The sequence below is a fragment of the Castor canadensis genome, chromosome 4 (genome assembly GCF_047511655.1).
Source record: "Castor canadensis chromosome 4, mCasCan1.hap1v2, whole genome shotgun sequence".
Taxonomy (NCBI): domain Eukaryota; kingdom Metazoa; phylum Chordata; class Mammalia; order Rodentia; family Castoridae; genus Castor; species Castor canadensis.
Window position 1 is genome coordinate 75,778,580 of NC_133389.1, and position 24,490 is coordinate 75,803,069.

General features: G+C 55.7%; 3 protein-coding genes across 9 annotated transcripts in view; 1 reads left to right on the plus strand and 2 right to left on the minus strand.

Moving 5' to 3' along the window:
- Nucleotides 1-17,175, plus strand: part of Lims2 (LIM zinc finger domain containing 2) — a 34,146-nt gene extending 16,971 nt beyond the window's left edge. For 4 of the 7 annotated variants that reach the window (XM_020168356.2, XM_020168355.2, XM_074070461.1 and 1 more), the window contains exons 2-10: nucleotides 2,886-3,045; nucleotides 3,827-3,893; nucleotides 4,197-4,317; nucleotides 13,104-13,253; nucleotides 13,942-14,092; nucleotides 14,934-15,026; nucleotides 15,468-15,516; nucleotides 15,682-15,757; nucleotides 16,260-17,175. In XM_020168356.2, coding sequence (XP_020023945.2) covers nucleotides 2,890-3,045; nucleotides 3,827-3,893; nucleotides 4,197-4,317; nucleotides 13,104-13,253; nucleotides 13,942-14,092; nucleotides 14,934-15,026; nucleotides 15,468-15,516; nucleotides 15,682-15,757; nucleotides 16,260-16,407 — 1,011 coding nt within the window. In that variant the 5' untranslated portion in view covers nucleotides 2,886-2,889 and the 3' untranslated portion in view covers nucleotides 16,408-17,175. Of the gene's footprint in view, nucleotides 1-1,469; nucleotides 2,325-2,885; nucleotides 3,046-3,826; nucleotides 3,894-4,196; nucleotides 4,318-13,103; nucleotides 13,254-13,941; nucleotides 14,093-14,933; nucleotides 15,027-15,467; nucleotides 15,517-15,681; nucleotides 15,758-16,259 lie in introns of those variants that run through there. The other 3 variants (XM_074070460.1, XM_074070463.1, XM_074070462.1) reach the window with 2 other exon arrangements.
- Nucleotides 4,317-9,943, minus strand: Gpr17 (G protein-coupled receptor 17). Its single transcript, XM_020168354.2, has 2 exons — nucleotides 9,753-9,943; nucleotides 4,317-7,756 (listed from the first exon to the last, which is right to left on the minus strand). Exon 2 carries the CDS (start codon nucleotides 7,723-7,725, stop codon nucleotides 6,709-6,711), a length of 1,017 nt encoding a protein of 338 aa, XP_020023943.2. The 5' UTR covers nucleotides 7,726-7,756; nucleotides 9,753-9,943; the 3' UTR covers nucleotides 4,317-6,708.
- A 647-nt stretch (nucleotides 17,176-17,822) lies between the features above and the next one.
- Myo7b (myosin VIIB) overlaps nucleotides 17,823-24,490 on the minus strand; it is an 86,372-nt gene continuing 79,704 nt past the window's right edge. The window contains exons 36-48 of the mRNA XM_074070464.1: nucleotides 23,607-23,728; nucleotides 23,241-23,398; nucleotides 22,865-23,018; nucleotides 22,303-22,458; nucleotides 22,065-22,170; nucleotides 21,066-21,179; nucleotides 20,647-20,734; nucleotides 20,135-20,241; nucleotides 19,453-19,638; nucleotides 19,054-19,170; nucleotides 18,791-18,874; nucleotides 18,536-18,655; nucleotides 17,823-18,121 (exon numbers count right to left, since the gene is read on the minus strand). Of these exons, the coding sequence (XP_073926565.1) occupies nucleotides 18,020-18,121; nucleotides 18,536-18,655; nucleotides 18,791-18,874; nucleotides 19,054-19,170; nucleotides 19,453-19,638; nucleotides 20,135-20,241; nucleotides 20,647-20,734; nucleotides 21,066-21,179; nucleotides 22,065-22,170; nucleotides 22,303-22,458; nucleotides 22,865-23,018; nucleotides 23,241-23,398; nucleotides 23,607-23,728 (1,614 nt within the window). The 3' untranslated portion in view covers nucleotides 17,823-18,019. The remainder of the gene's footprint in view (nucleotides 18,122-18,535; nucleotides 18,656-18,790; nucleotides 18,875-19,053; nucleotides 19,171-19,452; nucleotides 19,639-20,134; nucleotides 20,242-20,646; nucleotides 20,735-21,065; nucleotides 21,180-22,064; nucleotides 22,171-22,302; nucleotides 22,459-22,864; nucleotides 23,019-23,240; nucleotides 23,399-23,606; nucleotides 23,729-24,490) is intronic.

Sequence of the window (24,490 nt, forward strand, 5' to 3'; positions counted from 1 at the left end):
GGCAACACCTGCTGTAACACCGTGGCCCATGCCCATGCCAGAGGTAGCCCTGTCCCACACAGACTCTTCCTGCCCAAGGACCCTCCTCCCTGTAGCTGGCACCTTTCAGGCTTGCCCTCCAAGACCACACTCCTCACAAAAATCTTTGACAAGAGTGTGCCCAAGAGTGACAGATGGGATTTGGTCTCTGGGAGGCAGAACAGGCTAAAAAGAGATCCTGAAGGCGGCTCACTCTCATTATGCCATGCCTTGCTATATAACTGACCAGGTTACATCACTCCCCCTGGGCCCAGCCTTCCAGAAAGCCACCCCATTGGAGGTGATGCTTGAGACAGAACCTATTTGCTGCCCTTCTAGCAAAACTGAGGAGGCAGTTGGTGATGTTCGGGGGAATATCCTAATTACACTTAGAAGTCTGACCAGTCTTCCCTTATGGGGGCCTCAGGGTCCCGGGACTGGAGTAAGTATGGGTCTGGCTCGTTGTAGTCCCCTTATCTATGGGAGGGGAATACGTTCCAGGAACCCCAGTAGGTGTCTGAAACCACAAATAGTGCCAAACTCTTATGACACCATGTTTCCTCCAGTACTGTATGTACTTATAGCAGAGCGTGGAGAAGCTGGACAAAGGGACAGTCATGCCAGGGTGGAATGCAGGGGGTGGGTACTGTGAGATTTCAATCTGATACTTTCCACAGTGCACAATTTCAAACTTAGGATGCATTTATTTATAGAATTTTTTCTGTGGAGCTGGGGATGGAACCCAGGGTCTTGCACATGTTACCCCCAGCCCAGGATTTTTAAAAAAAATTATTAATTTTATTATTCATATGTGCATACAATGCTTGGGTCATTTCTCCTCCCTGCCCCACCCCCTCCCTTACCACCCACCCTGCCCCCTCCTTCTTTCCCCCACCCCCTCGATACCCGACAGAAACTATTTTGCCCTTATCTCTAATTTTGTTGAAGAGAGAGTATAAGCAATAATAGGAAGGAACAAGGGTTTTTGCTGGTTGAGATAAGGATAGCTATACAGGGAGTTGACTCACATTGATTTCCTGTGCATGTGTGTTACCTTCTAGCTTAATTCTTTTTGATCTAATCTTTTCTCTAGTTCCTGGTCTCCTTCTCCTATTGGCCTCAGTTGCTTTTAAGGTATCTGCTTTAGTTTCTCTTCGTTAAGGGCAACAAATGCTAGCTAATATGCTAGCTGATATCTCTCTTGTGTGCTCTCACTTTATCATGTACTCAAAGTCCAATCCCATTGTTGTGTTTGCCCTTGATCTAATGTCCGCATATGAGGGAGAACATACAATTTTTGGTCTTTTGGACCAGGCTAACCTCACTCAGAATGATGTTCTCCAATTCCATCCATTTACCAGCAAATGATAACATTTCGTTCTTCTTCATGGCTGCATAAAATTCCATTGTGTATAGATACCACATTTTCTTGATCCATTCGTCAGTGGTGGGGCATCTTGGCTGTTTCCATAACTTGGCAATTGTGAATAGTGCCGCAATAAACATGGGTGTGCAGGTGCCTCTGGAGTAACCTGTGTCACAGTCTTTTGGGTATATCCCCAAGAGTGATATCCAGCCCAGGATTTTTTTTTCAGTTCCAGGATTGAACAAATGGCTTCATAACTGCCAAGCATGTGCTATGGCACTGAGCTATGCCTCCAGTCTGGAATTTTCCATGTAGTATTTTCAGCCCATGACTGACAGTGAATAACTGAACTGAACTGAAAGTGAAACTGTAGCTCAGCTCAGAGTCCACTCTCTCTAAAGGACTCACCACTTACCCTGGAGACTGGCAGTGGTCTGGGATCGATGACAGCACCCTCCATCCCCAACTACAGATTCCTACTCTTGCCTTCTTTGTGTGTGTAGTACTAGAGTTTGAACTCAGGGCAAGTGCACTGCCACTGCCATGTCCTCAGCCCTCTTGTCTTATGGTAGGGTGGTTATAGAATTCTGGCAGTGGTTGAAAGAACCACTGAGCTCCAGCCAATGTGAGTCAAATCTGTCACCTCTGTGTGAGCTTGAGCAAGTTACCTAACCTCTCTGACTCTTAGGCCCATCATCTGGAAGACAGTAAGAATGATAGTGGCTGTAAGGTTGCCTTAAGGATTAAAGACAGTGAGAACGTGGAGCCTGAGCGTGGGTGCTATACCTAGGACCTTGATCCTCTCGAGAAGGGGCAATAGGAGGAGCAGAGGGAGCTGAGGTGACCCGACACCCCACAAAATGGCCCAGCACCAAGGAGTCTGGGCCAGGAGTACTGACCACCATGGCACCAGTCTTTGAGGGGCCTTACCATGGTCCAGGTGAGTGCCCAGGTGTGTCCCTTACCTCAGTGGCCTGAACCTGTTGCCACAATTGCATTATGGTCAGTCTGCAGCTGGGAGTGAGGGCCCAAGAGAACGGGACTGGCCCAGGCTGCATGGGAGCCTCAGCTAGGGCCCTGAATGTTCCCACAGGGAAGCCTGTATGGACAAGAACTGGGGGCTGCCCGGCGTGGCACAAAGACTGGAGGCTTTGGAATGGAGGTCTAATCTAGGCTCTGCCCCGCCTCCATCCATGACTACATAGGCTGCTGTGGTCTTGCAGGTGGCCCCAGGGATTGTACCTCCACCCCAGGTCTGCATGCACAGCAGGTGTGCAGATGAGCATGGGCAGCTGTGCTGCTTACTCAAGCTGGTGCTAGGTGGCTTGGTACCACTGAGTCCCATGGTGCCAAGGCTGCCGTTGGGGATGGAGAGAATGACTTTCCATATCCCATAATGAGTTTGCACCTTTTAAGAAGGGGTGTGTCCATGGGTGCAGCCCTCCCAGTCCATGCTATCTGACCCTGCTCAGTGCTGAACTCCCTCCTTCTCCCCGCCCAGCAACATGTCCGACGCCTTGGCCAATGCTGTGTGCCAGCGCTGCCAGGCCCACTTTGCCCCTGCCGAGCGCATCGTCAATAGCAATGGGGAGCTGTACCATGAGCACTGCTTCGTGTGCGCCCAGTGCTTCCGGCCGTTCCCTGAGGGGCTCTTCTACGAGGTGAGGATGCCCCCTGAGAAATGCTGGCCAACTGTTGAGGCAGTGGGAAGGCTGGGCAGAGTTCTGGGAGGGGGCTGTGTGCCCAGAACAAAGCCTGGCACACAGTAGGTGCTCAGGCAATATTGTGGCTGAATGAATTTAAATCTCTATTGCCTCTCTAGGTCACTGGGTAGGGCTGCATCTAGCTGATGTCTAAGAAGACACTCATTATGGAAAGCAGGAAAGCAAAATTAAAAAACAAAAACCCCGCAAACTTGTTAAGGGGAAGGCAGAGGCAGGCCACACTTTGGGCGCTCTTGGGGATAGCACATGGTCCTCACTGCCAGACAGCGGCTGCCTGGTGGATTCCGTACCAGCTCCTGCTGGCCACACCCGGATATCCCCCCAAGAAGGCCCTTCCTGTGTTCCCTTCCTTCTCCCCCCTCCATGGGTCCTTCAAGGCCTCTGTGGGGGAGCTGGACTGCTCACACAGGATGCAGGAAATTGGGCAAAAGGATGCATAAAATTCAAACTTGACCTCATCCTGCCCCACTCTCAGTCTGGCCATAGCACCAAGATCCCTAGCGTTCAGCAGGGGCCCTCAGAGAGCTGACCTGGGGGCCTCTGCATCTCCTATACTTTGTGCCCACCGTATGACGTGGACCAGTCTCCTGCTCCAGCCTGGGTCTGGAATGCCCTCCTTTCCTGCTGTGCCCCACCCCCTGCCTCAGGTTCCCTGCTGACACAGGCTCCTGAAATGATGTGTGATTTGCTTGTCTCCTGCCTGTGGTCCCATTTGCAGTTTGAGGGCCGGAAGTACTGTGAACATGACTTCCAAATGCTGTTTGCTCCATGCTGTGGATCCTGTGGTAAGAGCCGGCACCAACACTCACTCTGTGCCGTCTGGAAAGTGGGAGGAGGGCCGGTAGGGGCACAGGTTGGGGTGTGGGGTTGCACAAGACTGGCATAGGACTGGGATACTCGTCCCTGGTTGCCTCGCCCTGTCTCTCTAAGCATCTCCCTGCAGGCTCCCGTCAGGAACTCTCTTCCTATGCTGCAGGCTTGACACCTCGGACCAGGCTGAGCTTGGGAGGAGCGCTAGTGTGCATGGGCTTGGGAGGGGCCTGAGGGTGGGGCACGTGCTCTTCAATCAAGAAGGTCCTCCCTTCCAGGCGAGTTCATCATTGGACGAGTCATCAAGGCCATGAACACCAACTGGCACCCAGGGTGCTTCCGCTGCGAGCTATGTGACGTGGAGCTGGCCGACCTGGGCTTCGTGAAGAATGCGGGCAGGTGAGGTGGCTGTGTTGGGGCAGAGAGGAGGGCCCCTCACCACAAGTGCCAGGCTCTGTGTCCAGGCTCTGCGTCCTGTACAGTCATGGCTATAGACCCTTCTCCAACGCTGCAAAGTGGCCAGTATCACTCCCAGTGCTCAGGTGAGGACTGAGGTTGGGGGGGAGTGAGGGTGAGAGCCTGGGTGGACGGACACAAGGGGTGCTCCTCGCCAATAGCCAATAGAAAGAATGGACCAGGGTGCCCCAGCAGGAGCCATGAGAGGGCCACAGTGGATAAGGAGCTTTGAGTTCAAGGAATTTCCTCACCATGATGACCATCTTCCCCCACCTGTACTCACACAGCTGATTGTTGCTAGAGAGAAATCACCCAACCATGTTGCTCAAATTTACTCTAAACCAGGGCCGTAAACCTCATCAGCACCTTCCAAGAAGTCTTACTTTTTTCTCCCTGCCCCTACTCCTCCTACTGCTGCCTCCACACCTCCCACCTGTCTGAGGCTGGCCTTAGGGGAGCCCCTGCCCCCTGTGTACTCCAGCTGCTCACTCTGCTCTGCATGGCCAGGGCCTTCCCAGCAGTGCCCACTGCAGCATCCCTCTACTGGAGGAAGCTCTGTGGGTTGCCAGTACCAGCTCAGTCTCTTCTTCTCTGGGGTGGGGGGCAGGTTGTTTGGGGCTTTGTGCTCTGCCCTTGCAGCTAAGGTCTCAGACCCCTACGTGGCATGTCAGAACCACTCGGGCACACGCAGACCTCTCCCTTGTTGTACTCAGCTGCCACAATGCCATCACCTCTTGAGGGCCACCAGGCATTCCAAATACAATGGGCCCCAATCTGAGCTGTGAGTTTCTCCTCCACTTATGATCATGTCTGCCTCTCCATTCAAACTCCCTTGTCGGACACCCCAGCTGTCCATTGGACTGCCACACCGTCTCCTGCCTGAGCACTTGTTCTCTATCACGGCACCTATTGTCCCTCCTGTCATGGCTGCAACGATTGACTGTGTGCATTAATTTGCTACTCCACAAGAGATGCACATGGCCTTGTGTCGGTCCTGGTGTCTGCAGGACCAGCACAGTGCCCGGTCCTCAGCATGTTGTCTTGGTGAGGGGCAGACAGTGCAGTGGAGGGGTCAAGGGACAATACTGGGTGGGGGATCAGTGCTGATCAGTAGGGTCACCAACCAGGTGTGTGCCTAGAGTGAGTCCTGGCCCCTTCTGGAGCCAAGACTTGACCTTGGCTACTGCCCCCCTGACTGGCTGGAAAATTGGAGGAGACCAAAAGTGCTTTGGGAAGTACAAGGTTATAGAAAAGTATGTGTTTCTGTAATGATAGGCACAGGGTGGCAGCCAGAGGCTGAGTAACGTGAGCGGGGAAGGGAGAAGTTCTGGGGAGAGCATCATATCGAGTAATCGCAATAACCTCCTCCATCTTAAGGCAACACTTACATTTATGATCAGTACAAACAAGTACCAAAAAGGATGTGTTAGAGCAAAGCGTGTAACAGCTCAGAGCTCGGCCGGCTGAGGTTGGTGAAGGCCTCTTGGGAGGGAGTGGAGTTCAGGATGTCCCTGCTGGGTCTGGTTAGTGGTTTACATGCCTGGCCCTGCCTGAGGTAAGCACCCATGGCTGTCCGTCCATGCCATGTCAGGCGAGGGGCAGCTGTGTGTGTTTGGGTGGGGGATTTACAGCAGGAGGGAACAGGCGCCCAGAGCTGAGCTAATGTACTCCGTAGGTCGGGTTTGCTGGGGGGTCACGTGCACCCAGTGTGAAAAGTATTTACAGTGGCATTTGATTACCATTTGTAGTCCGTGTTCCCCTAAACTCAGAAAGGTGTCATTTGGCAAAGGAGCCATGAAGGGAACTCAGTGTATGTACCTTGTGCTACAAAGGAAATATTTAGACACCTCCCCAGTCTTCCCTTCAGATTCATGTGCCTCTTCACCTGGGGTCTAGCAGCCTGCCTCGTGAGTCTTTCTGAGGGCTTCACTGCCGTGCTTGTCTATAGAGGGAAGGAGGCTGAGAGCTTAGCCGGGAAAGAAAGACCCTCATTGTTCCAGAATCATTCTTCTGTCTCCCTTCCCCCCTTAGCATGGGTGAAGTCACTGAGTGTCTGGGAGCTGCAAGTAAGCAGGGTCAGCCCAGTCCCCAGGATTGGGTCAGCCCTCAGAGGAGTGACCAATCCATCCCCATTGTCAGCTTTCCTTTTTCAGGGAGAACACTGAGCTCCCATTGGGTGACCTTGGAAGGAGGAGTGGGGACCTGCTGAAATTCCAGGTTGTTTGCTCAGCAGGTGTCAGGAGAACTTCTCCTGCTGGGTCTGGCAGCAAACTTCCTAAGGGGCTGGTCCTCCTGTGACAGCCTGTGGCCAGCCCAAGGGCAGCACCTTGCGGCTCACAGCTCTGACCTGGCGCTCAGTGAGCTCTCGTTGGTCTTCCCTTCGAAGCTGGGGGGTGGGCCTGTGAGCCTCTTGCCACAGAGCAAGTTGCACAAGGCGTGGCGGAACTTCTCAGCCACGAAGAAGTACATGACAGGGTCGAGGGCCCCGTTGAGGCTGGTGAGGCAGGAGGTGATTCGGTTCCCTAGGGCCAGGACACGCTGGGCGGTGCAGGAGGTCCCGCCACCGCGGTAGTGTAGCACGTAGACAGAGCGGTGGACGTGGTAGGGCACGAAACAGACCAGGAAGATAGCCAGCACCATGGCGATCATGCGGACAGCTTTGTTCTTGAGCCGCTTCTCCACACGGGGGCCCTGCCGCAGGCTGCGGATGATTAGCAGGTAGCAGGTGACCGTAGTGACAAAAGGGAAGGTGAAGGCCACAGCCAGGGAGGCGAGGGCGCGGTGGGAGGCCTTCTCCCGGTATAGCTGCAGGCAGACCACCGTGTGGTTGGTCTGCACCGTCTGAGTGCTCACCAGCAGCGGGGCCATGGCCAAAGCCACCACCACCCACAGGAAGGCACAGGCCAGGTGGGCATAGAGAGGCCTGCGCAGCTTAAGGGACTTGACTGGGTGCACAATGGCCAGGAAGCGGTCAGCGCTGATGCAGGTGAGGAAGTAGATGCTGGCATACATGTTGAGGTAGAACAGGAAGCCGGTGAGTCGGCATGGGATTTCCCCAAATGGCCAGTGGTTCCCAGAGAAGTGGTAGACGAGGCGGGTGGGCAGGACCAGCACACAGGACAAGTCAGCCACAGCCAGGTGCATCAGGAACACATTGGCTGGGGTGCCTGACTTGCGGTCCCGGATGAAAAGCCACAGGGCCAGGGCATTGCCCACAAAAGCCAGGATGAAATCCAGGAGGTAGAAGCAGGCAAACAGCATGTTCTCCAGCGGTGTCTCCTGCCCACATTGCTCAGCAGCCGCAGAAGAGTTGTCAGTTAGACTTGGGGAGACCACCTCGAGGCCATTCATGCTTTGGCCGGAGGCAGAGCTTGGGACACACCTGGAGGGAACATGCCAACAGGTTGTGGGGAGCCCAGGACGGCAAAACTTCATATTCCCCAAAAGTCAGAGTAAGACCTCTGACACCCTCAGAACCTTCCACCAACGGAGCTGCTCCAGGCTGGTCATCATGCACAGGTGACTGCAGGGACCTCCTGTGTCATTTGTAACTGGCTGAGCATCAGAACTGGGGTCTGGGGTTTCCCCACTGAGCAGCCATGTCACTGCCAAAGGCCTGGAGTCATTACTGAGAGACCCAGAAATCTGAAGTGGAGCACACTGGGCCTCTGTCTGCACAGAGGTGGGCCCCAACTGCCTGTGGCTCTGGAGAGTACTCCCAGGTGTGCCATCTGAATGTCAAGTGAGCCCTGCTTCCCAGGGGTGAATTGGTGGCATCGGTGCTTGGAAGCCACCTTCAGCCCCTGCGTTGCTGGGGCCCTCCCTGGCCTGCCTGCCCAGCTCTCTCAACCTTTCCACAGCTGCAGGGAGCAGAGTGCTCTGGCTGCCCCAGCCAGCCCCTGACACCAGTGGGGCTCCAGCAGGTGTGCAGTGGGCTGCTCTGTCCTCCAGCAGTGACAGCCCCAGTCTCTTGGGATGCTTTCTGCCCTCTGCCCACCATCTCTATTCTGGACATCCTAACAAGGGTGTCGGAACTTAGGAAGACCTTGGACTGGGCCTCAGGCCAGCAGGGTGTCTTTTCCCCTTCAGGGTTGTTCCACAGTCAGGTGGCAAGATCTTTCCAGGAGGCAAAGAGCCTGTACCCGGAGGCAGAGAGACTGGCCAGGATTTTCCTGTGAAGATCTATAGCTCCAGAGAGGCTCCAGGGGCTGCCTAGTGTGACCCCAGCTGAGGGCTGAGCTCAGAGCCCTGCCAGCCTCGGTAACCAGCTGTTTATACCTTTCACATCCCAGATCTGGTGCTCCCTATTGCTTCCTACCAGCTAGAGAAACTGATCTCTGTTTTGACTTTAATCCCTCAAGAGATCCAAGAAGAAGGGGCTCCCAAACACCGTGCTTCCCCTCACCTGGGCCTGGGAGTGGAGAGTATGGGCAAGAAGGGCAGGTGTAGGACCAGAGCAGCCACAGCCCAGAGTTGGAGCAGGAGGCTGCTGTCAGCCCTGCCTTCTTATCCCTGCCCCTGTGGGAACCCAGGTCTGGAAAGAGCCAAGCTGGGTGCCCTCCACCCTGGCTGCCCCTGACTTTGCTTTGCAGCACAGTTATCATCTGACCACTCCAGAAGGGCAGCTTGCAGGTGTGACCCCCACCCCGACCCTGCATGGCGAGGGCCTCCCTACGCTGGCTTACAGTCCTAAGAGGTGGGCATCAGTGGTAGCAGACACCTGTAATACTAGCTGCTTGGGAAGCAGAGACAGGAGAATGGCAGTTCAAGGCCAGCCAGGCAAAATTAGCACAAACTTCTCAAGGCTCCCTCTGTTCAGACTGCCAGCCAAGCCTGTGTCACTGGGGGGCGGGGGACACATAGAATATGAGCAGGGCCTGAGGCAGTGTCGAGTCCCAGGGCTGTGAGTCAGATAAGCGTTGTAATATAGATCTAGGGCCTCCATGGTGGGGCATGTGGGCAGGTGTGGCTGTAGGAGGAAGCCGTAGTGGCAGCACTGTGCCAGAGCAGTGGTGGTGTCCTCTGCATTGGGCATCTCTCCCTCCCTGGCCCAAGTCCTGCTTCCAGACAGTCTCCTTCACCTGGCTGCTCTTTGTGCTAAGGTAGCCTAGAGGCAAATGGCATGGATGCTGGTTCCAACTGACCATTTGTGGGTGTATGGACAAGCTCCTTGCCCTCCTTAAGCCCCAGATGGACAAAAACATGGCTCTCTGGGTTGTTCTCAGGTCAGACCATGATTAGCCTTTGATACATAGGTCATACCATCATCAAAGAGACAGAGACAAGAGATGTCCTCCACCCCAGCATGGCGTCCCCTGCTCTGAGTTGCCTATGCCTGGCCTGGGCTCTTGCTTGCCCCGCCCGCCCCTGCCCCTTACCTCTTGTAGCTGATCCAGGAGGAAAAGGCAGGAGTCTAGGGGTGGCAGGTGAGCGGGGGGCCAGGGTGATGGTGCCAGTGGTGGGCTCCGTGCAGCTGGGGATGGAGGCTGGCTATTTAAGGAGAACAAGGGTGGCTGCAGCCCCTCTGGTCCTGAAAGGCCGCTTCATTCCTGAGGGGGTCTCTTGTGGGGTGGGCCGCTCCTCCGGCTGCCTGTGCTGTCACAGGGGCTGTGAATATTCCAGTGTGTCCTCAGACTCTGCACACCCCCGCCCCTCAGCTTGGTCACCAAGTGTCACAGTGTGTGACTGTTTTGGGAGCCTGGGAGTGGGCAAGGGCTGGGGCCGAGTGGGGTCTTGGGCTGGGAACTGACAGACACAACAGGACGTTTGAGAAGGGGATGATTTCCTATTAATGGGTAGGGGGGTTGGGAAGGAGGGGCCAGCCGCCATGGCAACAGGCCAGACTCCCAAGCCTGCTGGACTCCGGGAGGGATGTCGTGAATGCAGAGGGGATTCTTTCAGGGTCCTTGTGTCCTGCCCTGTATAATTAGGCACCGTTCGGGTGTGTGGAATAAATCATGGCCTTTATGTGTAGCTGGACACAGCTGCAGGCCGCCTCATAATGGGTCGCTGTCTGTCCCGTGAGGACACAGCTCAGCCCGGCAGGCCTGGCCCTCGCCTCTGCAGGCCCCTCCTCTGCACAGGAGCTGTCTGTAGCCCACTGACCACTGGCCCCCAAGACTCCTCTCTGAGGTGGCTTGAGGTAGGGTTGTGTTGGATGTCACCAGTGGCTGTTCCTGGACTTAGTGAACCAAGCTTGTCATTTCTGTCTTTTCAAAAATGATACATTAGAAACCAGCATTCCTAGTTTCAAAAGACTTTTCAGTTTTTTAGTTAAAACTGGCTAGCATTTTGGGAGAACCTACCACCTGCCCTATATTAAATTTGTCTTTTCACATAGCCCTGTGCAGCTGGAAATTTTGCTCCATTTGACAGATAAGGAAACCTAGGCTCAGACAGTAGCAAGTGGCAGAGCCAGGATTTGAAGCCGAGCCTTTTCCTACAGAAGTGACACTTGGTGGTTGTTTTGTTTTTCTGCTGCATCGTGATGCTAGAATTCTAAGATTCCATTTTAATTCTACCTGAATTCTGAAGGTCACCTTTGGATCTGGTGCTGGGACCTAGTCTGCTGTTTCCTATCTGCATTTCCTGTGAGAACGACTGGCTGCTTAATCTGTCTTGTCTGAGGGCCAGCAGGGTGTGCACCAGGGAGCATGTCCCTTCTCCATCGTGCCCCAGGAGTGGCTATTTGGAAGTACTGGCTCACACTGGCTGTAGATATGGGCTTTGAAACTGGCTGCCCTGAGCAGGGCACTTCTGGGCTTACAGACTTTTTGTTCTTTTGCCGTGCTACAGATGAACCCGCGGCCTTGTACATGCTAAGTGAGCACTCCACCTCTGAGCTACGTCCCCAGTCCACAGTATTACAGTGACCATTGTAATAGGAGTTTTGGGAGTTGATGCTGGCAGAATGGCTCAAATGGTAGAGTGCTTGCCTAGAAATCATGAGGCCTTGAGTTCAAACCCCAGTACTGCCAAAAAAAAAAAAAATTAGGAATTGAGTAAATTTTGATTGCGTATGGTTTTTGTTTGTTTGTTTGTTTTTGAGACAGGATCTTGCCATGTAGTGCAGGCTGATCTCAAACTCACAAACCTCCTTCCTCAGCTTCCCAAGCTGGGATGCATACACTACCACACCTGGATATGTTGAACTAATTTCTGTATCTTTGAAATAGATTTATTCTATATGGTTTGAATGTTGTACTCATGCTAAGGAGAGGAGTTGCACAATTTGGAGTGAGGTTATGGATAATAAAGCCATGACTGTGACAGAGACACAGGCAGGGGCATGGGCTAGCCACTGTGGGTGGCTGCGGAGGGCTGCTCAGCCCTGGGCCTGCTGTGGAGGTTGACCTAGATGGGGTCTGGGACACAGGTATTCAAGGGTGGGTGGGCTCCAGGGGTCACAGTGGTAAGGGCTGTAGTCAAAGGCTATATCTGCTGCCAGGAATCCAGGACCAGGAGACTGGCTCCAGTCTTGGCTCGGCCATGTTGTCACAGGGAGATGGAACCCACTGTCCCTCCCTTCCTGTCTTGTGCGGTCACTTGTTTGTACACATACTACCCCAGGCTGAACACCCGGGTCTGTAGCTTAGCAAGTAACTACCAGGCTCCTTTCTTGGGCTCTTTGCTCTGCTGCTCACAAACTGGCAAGGCAAGACCCCAGGTGAGTAGAGAGCAGTGGTCTTTAGGATGGAGTCAAGGCCCAAACCAAGGGAGGTGTCCAAGCTGGGGATGCTGAATTGGTAGTCCAGGTAATGGACTCTGCCCATAATATCTGGTTGGGGGTGTCTCAAGTGCAAGTCAATCTGTAATGCAAACTCCCTGACCAGCCTGTAAAAGGGACTGATTGTCAGGTGACTGTGGAGGCCAGTGAAGGGTGGAGAGGCATCCCTTGGATCGTGGGCCTGAGAAGGAGAGCCCAGCTGCATCGGGACTACATTAGATTGGGGTGGCAGGTGGGGACTGGGGAACAGGGGTGTTGGATTGAGGTCTTTGTGCATCTTTGCCTGGGGACCCTGATTCTAAATTCTTGCCACTTTGAGGACAAGAAAACAGAAGCCATGTTGATTTCTCTCTTGGTTGAGACCACAGCTGTTGCCCAGTGCAGGGAGCAGCATCAGAAATGGCTCTGTGATGACAAAAAAGACTCTGTGATGACAGTCCCTGGGTTCAGGGGCCTCCATATGACACAGCTGCGCTTGTCTGTGAAGACAGAAAGCGCCTTTGCATACCAGGGCCCCTCTTCATCCGGCAGACCTCAAATGAAGGGGGTGAGCAGGCCGCACGGTCCTGCACTCGTCGGCCACAGCGCTGAGCACAGTGGTTTTTAAGGCTAACATTCACTGTAGCACATTTGTGTTAAAAGACATTTGAGAATAAACGAATTTTTCAGCAAATGTCAACTAAATGTTTCCTCTATGCCACACAATATTCTAGGCTCAGGAAAACTGGAAAGAAGAAATATACCATCCAACCACAATGTGCATTCTGTTGTATTTCCAGTCTTCCTGAGCATAGGAGGCATCCCTTTTAGGAGGCCCTGTGGCCTTCCAGGCCTCGTGATTGGGCAGCTGGCTTTTCTTCACCCCTGGCTGGTTCCCTTTGAAGCACCCAGGCTCTCCCTGAGCAGCATCCTGGGCTCTCTTCTCCTGGACATGGCCTGGCTGTCCTGGGAGGAGGTGCAGGAGACATCGACCTACCGCTAACACTACCCTTGTCTCCCACAGACACCTCTGTCGGCCTTGCCACAACCGGGAGAAGGCCAAGGGCCTGGGTAAGTACATCTGTCAGCGGTGCCACCTGGTCATTGATGAGCAGCCCCTCATGTTCAGGAATGATGCCTACCACCCGGACCACTTCAACTGCTCCCACTGTGGGTAGGTGCCCAGCCCTGACCTTGTGGGGGGCGTGGAAACCCAGGACTGTCATCATAGTGCAGGGATGGTGGGACCCCCCCCCCTGCCCCAATCCAGGCCTGTAAAAGTTGAGTCAGTCAGGCGTAGAGTGTCCGGTGTATGGAGGCAGAGGTGGAATGGGGGCTGGGGAGCTCCTCTTTCTGGGCTTTGTTCAGGGGCACTTGGAATTTGGTGGCGGGACGGGGCGGGGGAGCAGTGGGGTGCGCAATGTAAGGTGGCCCCTAGACTGCAGGGACTATGGTTGAGATGTAGCAGAGAGAAAGAAGTAGAGTGAGGTTGGTGCTGGTGTTGGGGAGGGGCGGGGAGCAGAGAGAAGCTGCAGATCTCCTCTGGTCCCCTGTGGTTCCCTCCATGCCTGTCCCAGACACCCAGTCTGGTTTGGAGGAGGAGGGGGGCCCCCAAGAACAGACCTGCTTCTCAAAAGGTTGGTGGGGCAGAACACAGGCGCCCTTCTGCTAGGCCTGTGTCGGAATTCTGTGCTCTAGGGCCTGTCTGGGGCACACACAGGAAATCTCCAGAGTCCAGAGATCAGAGAGAGCTGCCGCTCAGCCTGAGTGGGGCTTCTCGGGGTGCAGGGTGCTGGGCTAGAGGGGCCGTAGTAACCCCGGAGAAGGACAGGGTGGTATCTGGGGACTCTTTTGTCTTCCAGGAAGGAGCTGACTGCCGAAGCCCGAGAGCTGAAGGGTGAGCTCTACTGCCTGCCTTGCCATGACAAGATGGGCGTCCCCATCTGTGGGGCCTGCCGCCGACCCATTGAGGGTCGTGTGGTCAATGCACTGGGCAAGCGGTGGCATGTGGAGGTGAGCAGGCCACAGCCTGTGGCTTCAGGTTTGGGGTGCCCTGGTTCACAGGCCCCTGGGGTCCATGCCCCAGCCCAGGCCATGTACTGGTTCCCAGAAAGGACATTGTTCTGGGTATGGCCTCTCCTTGCACTGGCCAGGGACTCCAGCCCATCCATGGGAGCATGGGAGCTGGCCCACGGGCCATGGTTGGCAGCCACACCCAGCTTCCCTCTTGCCCCTGGTGGCAGTTAGAGGATTCCAGAATCAGGAGCAAGCCTTGGGGCCTGTGGAGTTGTAGTCGACAGAATTGCCGTGTGCACAGCCCCACATAGACACTGAGCTCACCTGGGCCACCTGGAGCTCTTGCCCTGGACTGAGGGTGCCATTGCTCTTATGGACCTACTTGGAAAGGAAGTTTGCATCCCCAGTTGCCTGGCCATCTCTGCATCCAGAAGCTGTGCCTTGAGTGGCCTGTTTGGGAAGGTTCTGCAGGAGACCATGGGCTATGCTGCTCTGAGACAAGCCTGGTCCCCTCTACTGGGGGAGACTGGAGACTGTGTCCTGCCATGCTTCTCTGTTTCCCCAGGCTTGTGTGGGACACGGGAGGCACCTGGCTGATAGTAGGGAGGCTCCCATATGTGAGGGCCACAGCACCTTGCTAGCCCATGGCTGTTTGGGCTAAAGATGACAACAGGGAGCTCAGGGACACAGGATGTCATCTGTGTGAGTTCAAGAAGGAGCAGGCTCTTTTGACTCTCACGGGAGTGTCAGTCCCTTTCCAGCTGTGAGTCCTACCCACCTCCTGTTTCTTGGGTCTTGCTATAATTCTGAAGCCTCTTGGCCACCCTCTCTCCCCCAGCACTTTGTCTGTGCCAAGTGCGAGAAGCCCTTCCTGGGACACCGGCATTATGAGAAAAAGGGCCTGGCCTACTGTGAGACCCACTACAACCAGGTAGGGCTGGGGCAGAGCCTGCAAGGACGTGGGTCTGGAGGTCTCTGAGGTAGCCTGGGAAGTCTGCTGAGAGGACAGAAGCCGGGCCTTCGTGCTCAGTTCCCGAGTCCGAAGCTTAGAGCCTGAGACATGGCCAGCTTTGTTTACTCGGTGACTTTAGTTGAAAGATGGGAACTTCTGGTCTCAGAGGCTGATGGGACAAGGTCACACACCAGCCATATCCTCTCAGGACGTCAGGAGGAGCAATGGGGCCTTTTGGGGAAATATTCCTTAGTCTGTGGCCCTCACCAGGGTTGACTCTAATGAGCCAGGTGGCCTCACCACAGGCCTGAGGCTGTACCCAGCAGGAAGTGTTCAGGACAACCTTAAAGTGGCACATGGGGAGCTCCTGGGCTGGGGCACGGTGCCCACAGCAGCACTGACAGTCTGTTCTGTACACAGCTCTTTGGGGATGTCTGCTACAACTGCAGTCATGTGATCGAGGGTGATGGTAAGGCCTCTCTGTCCTTGACCCCCCTGTCTCTGTCCCCACCTGCCTGCTGTCTCTCGGGCTGTGGGTTCTGCAGCTGCGGGTCCAGCTGGCTCTGACTTTGCACAGTTGGGTCTCTGGCTGGCCTGGTAGGAGCCTACTATAAGCTCTCGTCTGCCCTCACAGTGGTGTCAGCCCTCAACAAGGCCTGGTGTGTGAACTGCTTCTCCTGTTCCACCTGCAACAGCAAGCTCACCTTAAAGTGAGTCGTGTGGTGTCCTTCCTTTTCTCAGCCTGATCTTGCCCACACATGTAGTCAGACCCTAGGAAGGTGGGGAGACCAGGGGCAGCACAGATAGGTGGAGACAGGTTCAGGGACCCCAGGGCATGGTGGTGGTGTGGGCAGTAACACGCCTGCAAGGACCCTGGGTTCTGGAGAGGGAAGGGCATGTATGCAAAGGCAAATGTGTCACATGGCTGGCTCTCCCAGGAAGCCTGGAGGGGTGGAGGGTGACTACAGTTGTGAGAGGTAAGGGGTGGCTCAAGTTAACCAGGGCACCAAGGAGCTAAAGAGGGTTCTGGAGTGTCAGAACCTGAGAAGCCTCTAGGAGGGAGGGGAGGCCTGGAGGCCCATTTCTTCCTCCCCATGCCCTCCATTCAGAGGCTAATCCTGGGCCAGGGGCTGAGAAGCCCAGTCCTTTGCCTCCAGGTCACTATCTGGGATCAGGGTTGGTGAGGCATGGACTTCCTGGCTCCTTCCCCAGGAACAAGTTTGTGGAGTTCGATATGAAGCCTGTGTGTAAGAGATGCTACGAGAGGTTCCCACTGGAGCTAAAGAAACGACTGAAGAAGTTGTCTGACCTGACTTCCCGCAAGGCGCAGCCTAAGTCTGTGGATGTCAACGCTGCCTGAGGCTTCCTCCTCCTGGATTCCTGCCTTTGCCCCACTGCCTGCCTGCCTTTTCCTGGCCACCTCCCAGTCTCCTTTCTCCATCTCTTCTCTGTCCTGCCCTACCCTCTTACCACTCAAGCACGTCCTGCCTTTCCATTCCCTTGTCTGTTCCTGCTTCTTGTCTTCTCCCTGGCCAGATCCTCTCTTCCCTTCTCTGTGGGGGCCTGGCCCATACCCCACAGCCACTTCACCTGTGCCTACAAGAGACAAGAACAAACGGAAGTCTCTTGCTCCTGCTTGAATCGTGGTTCTCAGTTTGCCTGACACCTGTCCTTCCCCACAGGGGACCGGTTGGCCCCCATTCTCCTGAAGGAGCCTCAACCTCAGAGTGGTCCCACTATGTACACATGGCATCTGGGGCCCTGCAGCCAGGCCCATGCAGATGGAGGTGATGGGGGCACCCTTTAGTCCCTCAGCTACACACTCAGCCATGAAAGATCCCTGTACCCACACTGGGCCGGCAAGTCCTGCCATCCCACTTAACGAAACCAGCTGGAGGGACAAAGACCTCACTCCCTTCATCACTAAGAAGGCCTTGCAAAAATCCTGCTCTGGTTGTCCCAAGCCTGGGTTGAGCCTCTGGACATAGTCGGCTAGGAGGTGATAGGAAAGGGGTGACTTACTTCCATATCCTGGGATATATACTTCCATATCCCTTGCTCTGTGGCCAGCACAGATCTGGAACTGGACTCACACTTGCACAATGAAAGCTGATTCACATGCCCTCAATGGCCTGTGTGGTTTGTGGAGGAGGTGGAGTTACACACTGCTGATGGAGCCACAGACTTCAGACAGGCAGGCAGAAGAGTTAGGCCGGACCCAGACCTTCCCAGGCCAGACTGTCACTGGGGTTTGGAAGCAAGGCCAGCCAGGCTGGGTAGATGTACCCATGTAGGCTGGCCTGATAGGTGGAGTGGGTGTCTTTCAGACAGAGCTTAACAGTGGGATCTGGGTGTGGGAACCCAAGCTCTGTGTCCAGCTCTGCTTATTGCTGGGCACAGGCTGCCTTATGGTTAAGGTGCACCTCTACCCCTGCCCTCCTGGGAGCAGAGAAGGTATGGCAGAAAGGAGAAAGGGAAGGAGAAAAGTGTGGAGAGGAGCTTGGAAGCAGGAATCTCCAGGGAGTGCCTTCTCCTCAGTCTGAGAACCGGAAAGAAGGAAGGAAGGGAGGGGGTGGTGGGGAGAAGGAAAAAGAAAGGGCAGATGAAGTCATTCCTAGAGAATGCAGTTGTCATCTGGCTTTGGGAGAAGTCACAATGCTCTTTGCTCTTTCTAGAAGAAAGGGCAGGGCCCTTTGAGGGCCAGGGCCTCCCAGGCCTGTTGCCCCCCCCCCCCCCGATACCCTTCACCCTTTCCCTCACAGATGCACTCACTCCCACTGCTTGATAAATGTTTATTAGACATTGGAGGAGGCGCCTTCCACCATTAGCTGAAGGCCCTCGAGACCTCCATGGTCAACACTGAAGAAAGGGGCCATCTGGGGTGCTGAGGGGAGTTGAGGGACAGCGTGGAAGGCAGGCCCTGAACTGAGGAGGGACCCCAGGTTGGGAGGGTGACTGAGGGGCAACTCCTGTTAGAAGCTGGTCAGGACCGTGGCTCCAGAGCTCTGCTGTTTGTTCATTGCACTCAGGAACTGATGCACATATGAGGACAGCAGGTCGTCCATCTTGTAACCCTGGACAGGAGGGGACAGGTGGGGGTCAGAGGCTAAGGGTACAAGGAAGGTTGATGGGGTGTTGGACTCGGGCACCTTGTAGTATCCAACATCTATTGCAGCAACACAGGCAGAGTAGGGTGTGGGGAAGAGGAAAGGAGGCACCAGCTGCGAGGGCCCTGCTGTTCTTACTAAGCCTAAGTCCCACCCCCCTCTTCAGAATGGACTGGGTCTACATGGAACCTTCTGCAAGGCCTTCCCACCATGGTTGTTGCTGCCAGTCCAGCAAGTGCCTGGCCTCTCTGAGGTCTCAGCTGGCCCAGCCTGGTCCTGCCTGATCCCTCATGATGGGTGGCAGTGAGGACAAGGGCTGGAAGTCCAGTCCCCAGTGTTTCTTGAGTTCTGTGACTGGGTTAAAGATGGGCCTGGGCTCACCAGAGAGGTCTCACACAGCAAGCGGTTGGCCCTGCCCAGGTTCCCCAGCACCATGTGGAAGTAGGTGCTGCCGCTGCTCCAGCTGGAAATCTTGGTGAAAGGATAGGTGATGAGCAGCTCCTAGGGACAGAAGTGGCAGTGAGCAGGAAGCCAGGATCACTGGCTGAGTGGGGTGTGGTCCAGAGGCAGGAGTGACATGGTAGAGCTGATAATTGCAGGGGTCCCGACTTCTAGGCCCCAGCCCTGCTGCTGTACCTTGGTCTTGGGGTGAATGAGTAGCACCCCATGTCGGTTGATGGCAATGAGGACGATGTCCGGGTAGGAGGGCTCTGAAGTTTGCTGAGGAAGAGAAGGTATGGTGGTCATAGCCAGCCTGGGGGCCAGGTGGCCACTTTCTAGGCACTGACCTGGGGCCCATGCATGCACACTCACTCACACACATCCCTGTCAAACATGGCCGCCAGCCCCACTGCACCAGGTGTTTGGAGCTAGGCTAGTGGGTCTGCAGCTAGACCTACCTTCACCTCAAAGAAGGCAGACCCAAAGGTGGGCCAGCGGCAGATCCACTTGAGAAAGGCCACCTTGGCCTCCTGTACAGTCTTGTCTTTGTGCTTGTCGCATTCCAGAAGGAGGCTCTGGGGGAGGAGAGGGCTGGTGAGGGGCTAGGCAGGGCTGCCCTGTCTAGATAGAGTCTTCCATGCAGGGCATGAACACCCCAGGGGCCCCCAAACCCCAGCCCAAGCAGCACCCACCTACCTGAGAGCCAGTGTGGGCTAAAGTGGAGAAGGGGGGGGATAGGTAGGGTCTTAGCAGCACTGTGAGCAGGACGGGGAAAGGCAGGATGTCCACAGCCCCCCTGCCCATCGTGCCCAGGCAGGGTCCTTGCCTGAAGGTCACCTCCCAGCCCCATCAAGGACCTTTCTCCATTCTTCTGAGGACATCAGGCGTGTGAGGTTCTCAGGTACCAGTTCCCTCAGGATCTTGGGGATACTAGCCAGCTGGGACTGGTCATTGTCAAACTGGGCCTTGTAGATGAGGCCTGCCAGGTGTACAGCATCTTCCCGAGAACACTTATGGAACCCGCGCAGGTACTTGGGCAGCTCCTGACAGGTGGACATGCTGGGCCTCAGGCTGCGGGCCCACCTCCCACCTTTATGCACAGGTGGCAGTCTCCCACCCCCATCCAGGGGAGACTGAGCAAGCCAAAGGTTGAGGCTCTCAGAGTAGAGCTTCTGGCCAAGGGAATGACCACCATGTCAGGTCAGGGTTCCCTGCTGTCTTGCTATGGTGGCTGCAGCCTGCTCTATCCACATGTAATTAGCTCTTCAAGGCAGGCCTGGTGCACCAGGGTTTTAGGACCTTCTGTGTGCTCCCCTCCCCCAGCATCAGGCTTCAGATGTCAGTGCAGACAATGTCCCCAGATGCTGCTGTGTTCCTGGCTCCAGAACCCTTCAGGCCTGTCTACCTCCTGGGACTTTGTCACTGGTGCTCAGAGCAAAGTGGTCCCTGCCTTGGTCTCTACTCTCATGTCTCAGGGCAGGGGATGGGATGGGATGAGTGTGGCCCCAGTGACCACTGGGAGAGCAGCCTGCTGGATACCTGATGGTAGTGGAGTGTGGTGTCCGCATTCACATCCTTCCCTGGGACTACATTGAGCCACAATTTCCGCATGAAGTACACCTGGTAGGGGAGCGTCACAGGGGCCCCTGGACGAGGGGCAGCAGTGGGCACCAAGCCTGTTCCAACAAGACCTGCTGCCCACCTACCTGCCTACACTACACACTCCTGGCCCCCAAATCACTCCTGTTGCATCCTTGCTTGAAAAACCACTACCCCTCCTTTTCCCTGGCCCCCAACTCCTCCTCATCCTTTAGGACCAGTGTAGGGACCGCCTCCTCCAGGAATGTTGCTGGACCCACATGGGATTGGGCCCAGAACCCTTTATCACCCTGCAGTAAGTCACCTGTGTGTCCGGGGACACTGGTGGGGGGTGGGGGATCAGTGCATGAATAACTAAATAGATTTCAAGCCATGCAGGAGATGCCAGGGAGGCAGCCAGTACCCCTGTACCTTTACCATCCCAGCCACTCCACCCACAGAGACACCCTCACCTTCTTTCTGGGGTTTGTTCTTCTTTATCCAGTCAGACACCTGCCTCAAGCTGTCAAAGAAGAAGTCTCCTTCCTTCTGGCTGATGACCTGGGGTGGGAAAGGGCAGCAGGTGCAGTGGCCTCCAGGAGGTGTCCTCCTGGGAGACCCTCTTGGGTTTGGATCCAGGGCCATCTGCTCTGGCCTAGTAGACTGGGTGCCCTCTTGGGGTCAGAGTTGAGCTGTCTATGGTCAGCAGAATGTGGGGCCAGGGTTTGGGCTCTGTGACTCCCCCTCCCCCTTTGCCCCAATAGTACAGCTGTGCAGTGAGGAGCCCAGCCTTGCACAGCTGTACAAGGTAGGCTGAGGTCCAAAGGTCCAGTTGGTATGGGAGACCCTCGCCCAACATCCTTCCACCCCTTGGCCTGCCAGGCTGGCACACCTTGTCTGCGATCTTGATGAAGAGGCTACAGCCCTCCCAGGAAGCCAGCTGTAGCCTGGAGGTGATGCTTTCACACACGTCTCGAACCCGGCTGTTGCTGCCCACCTCCAGCATCTGGGCAGAGAGGTGGCAGGTGAGGCCCAGGGCCCAGCCTGGGCCCAAGCAGCTGTTTGGGGCCACAGCACAGCACAAGGTGACCCTTTATTTCCTGGTGCCTTTGCTCCTTCATAATGTTTGGGCTAGATATGCTCTGTCCTGAGAAAGACAGGCCTCCCTCCAGAAAGCTGGCCAAATGTCACACTGCTTAGTCACAGCACTCTCTGTCTAGGATTCAGGCTGGACCTAGGAGGCCCAGACTTTTGAACTTGCTTTGAGAGCCCTGCAACCAGACTGTGAGAACTTTCTGTTATAGAACTCGACTGTCCCCAAGGCCACAAAGGCCACCAAGGCCCTGGGAAGGGTGTGAAGGTGGCACCACCAACCCTTCTTTGGCCCGACTCTTCTTTGCTGCCTCTTGGCAAGGGGCCTCTTTACACAGCTGGGACACACTGGTCTCCCACCTCCTACATGTCCCCTGCACCCTCCCCACAGCCAAGGCAGGCTCTGTACAGAGGCACATTAATGTTGAACACCTGCTCACTGTTGTTCCAGAAGACCCTACAGGTTCCTAAAACCTGGAGCTCAACCTTACCACTCCTCTTCTGGCCTCCTCTTTCCTTCATCCTCGGTCTAGAATCCCTAACTCACACCTCTGGAACAAACTCTGCTTCCAAGTGCACCAGCAGGCTCCTATGGCCCCAAACTGCCTCTCTGTTCACTCAGGGCAGTGCTGCCAAGTGCAGGTGGAGCCCAGGGGCAGACAGGTCGGGTAGGAGAGTGGTAAAGCTGAGACGGTCCACTTGAAACACTGCTCAAGTGACCAAGGGGCACACCGGGCCAGTGAGAGGGTGCCCCTCAGCCTTCCGAGACTTGCTGTGGGCACACAGCAGGGGGACTCACCACACTAGTGTCATTGGGGAAGTACACCTGGTGGCGTATTCGGGAGACATTCTGTTCAGCGGTCTTCACTTCTACTTCATGTGGGGGTTGCTTCCGAGGCCCGGTCCTGAGTAGGACAGTGAACATTGTGGATGTCACTCCTGCCACCAACCCACCCCCCAACCCAGCCATCAGGTTTTAGAGGGGTAGGGCTCCCCCGAACTCAGGCTGGGCTGGAGCGCGAAGGCTGTATGCTCACTTCAGGACCCTCTGGAGACGGCGGCTGCAGTCGGGGGCCAGCAGCTTCTTCCTTCGAGTGTCTATGAACTTCTGGGTATGGGGCAGAAGTGCCTTGCCCGGCGGGAAGAGACCCGTGCACAGCCATAGCAGCTGCCAGCCTCGCTCCTCGCTGTACCTGGAGGGTGGCACCTGTCAGGGCAAAGGGCTCTCGCCTGGGGCCCAGGCCAGCTAGGCCCATGAGGAGGAGAGAAGTGAGAACTGCTGGGGCCTGGGAGCCTGCGGCCCTGGCCAGGGGAGGAGGCAGTGGGCACAAGCAAGGCTACGTCATACCATCCTAGTACCCAGCTGCCCATGGTTCCAGGGCTTTCATGCCCCAGAGAAGAGGGTGTCATTGTGTCAGTTTTGTAGACACAGAGGTTCAGAGAGGCTACAGCCTGCCCAGGTCATTCAGAGGAAGGGTGAGAGTGGCTAGGGAATGGGGACAGGACCGTTCACCGTGCCAAGCACCCTGGGGACACTAGCAGAGCAGGCCATAGCTCAGGCCTTCCTCCTGAGCCTTCACCCCACCATTCCTGGCAGACCTGTTGGAGTTGTGCGTCAGCTGCTTCAGGATCTGACAGTAGACCTCATCCTGCAGAGAGGCGTCCTGAAGTGCCAGTGAGAAGATCTGGTCTGTGAGCTCCAGGGTGGACCAAGCCTGCCGAGAGGGGTAGTCACCCATGTACTTGAAGATGGGTACGGCCGTCAAGGAGAACAGTGCTGGGGGGCAGCCCCAGGCAGACCACCTGACCAGGCCTGCATGTGTCCTCACTGAGCCCAGCATCCTTGCAGGGGGCTGTGTGTTGGCTCTGCCTGTGCTGAGTGGAGGCTTGGCTCCCTTGCCTCAGCTGTGGGGCTGAGAGGGGAAGTGCCTGGTGCTGTGCATGTGGTGAGGGCAGGCTGGCTGGGAAAGGATATCGAGGAAGATCAGACAAGCGATATCCCGCAGGTCAGCTTTGTCATGGACACGCTTGAGCAATGGCTGCCGGAGTGGCTCTGAGGAGTAGGCCCATAGGTGTCCCTGCCTGCGGGTCAGGGGCAGCATAGCTCTGCTGATGGTCTCCTTCTCTGGGGCCCTGTTAGGGATGGAGGAGGTATGAGGCTCTGCCCTGAGGCCTTCTTTGCCTCTTGCTTCTCCTTTTCTTCTGTCCCACCTCCCAGTGGGAGGATCAAAGGGTTCCTTCCCTGCCATGAGTCCCTCCTGGCTCCCCCTTGCCCTGGAAGCCCAGTAGCTCCTGAACCTGCCACCAGGCCTCCCTGCAAAAACCTCTGGTGGGATGGCACCTGAAGAACAGGTAGGAGAACTCCTCCAGAGTGTGCGGTGCCTCCATGCTCTGCTCCTCGGGTAGAGACTCTGAAGGCTGCCCCTCCAGCTTCCGCTTCTCTGGTGACATGGCCAGCAAACTCTGTAGGGGGTCACAGGCCTGTGGGTACCCAGGAGCCACTGCCCACGAGGCCCTTCCCATGGGCTCCCCTGGCCTTGCTGCCTCAAACCACAGATTGGACCACAGGGCCTGGACCTACCCCTCTGTTTCATCTGCTGTGTGATCCAGGCCCAGTGACTCAACCTCTCTGAGCCTGTTTCCATTCCCTTAGAAGGATGAATACCTGTGACCTCTATCCTGAAGGGCCATGGCAAACACAAACCTCTACTTCAGCCTACCCTGTTCTCCGGGTGTGGCCAATCTGGGCCTCTCAGGCCCTCCCTCCCCTTCCTTAGAGTGCTTTTCCTCAGGGGCACCCCTCATCCTGCTCTACTTGCCTGGTCCCCATCAACATCTCTCCCTCAGGATGCCTTCCTAGACAAGGCAAGGCCTCCACTCTATTATTTCACCCCACACAACCAGTGGTCCTTTTTGGGGACACTGTGGACACTTGCCATCAGCTCATCATTATCTGTCCAGTGTCTGCCCCCTCCCCGAGGGTAGAGCTGCTGTGAAGTGCAACCCTGAGTTGGTGTGTGCATGTTAGAAGGCCACCTGTTCCTGGCTTCCACGAGGCTGTTCTTGGGGACTGGTATAGGTGGTTCTCAGGGCTTATGCAACCTGGGGTCACACATTAACTATGGCAGAGGCTAGGGATGGCTGATTTTGTCCCCAGGACACATCCTGACAGGAGAAAGGAAAGGAATGCCCATTTCTTGAGCATCTACTAAGTTCTGAGCACTG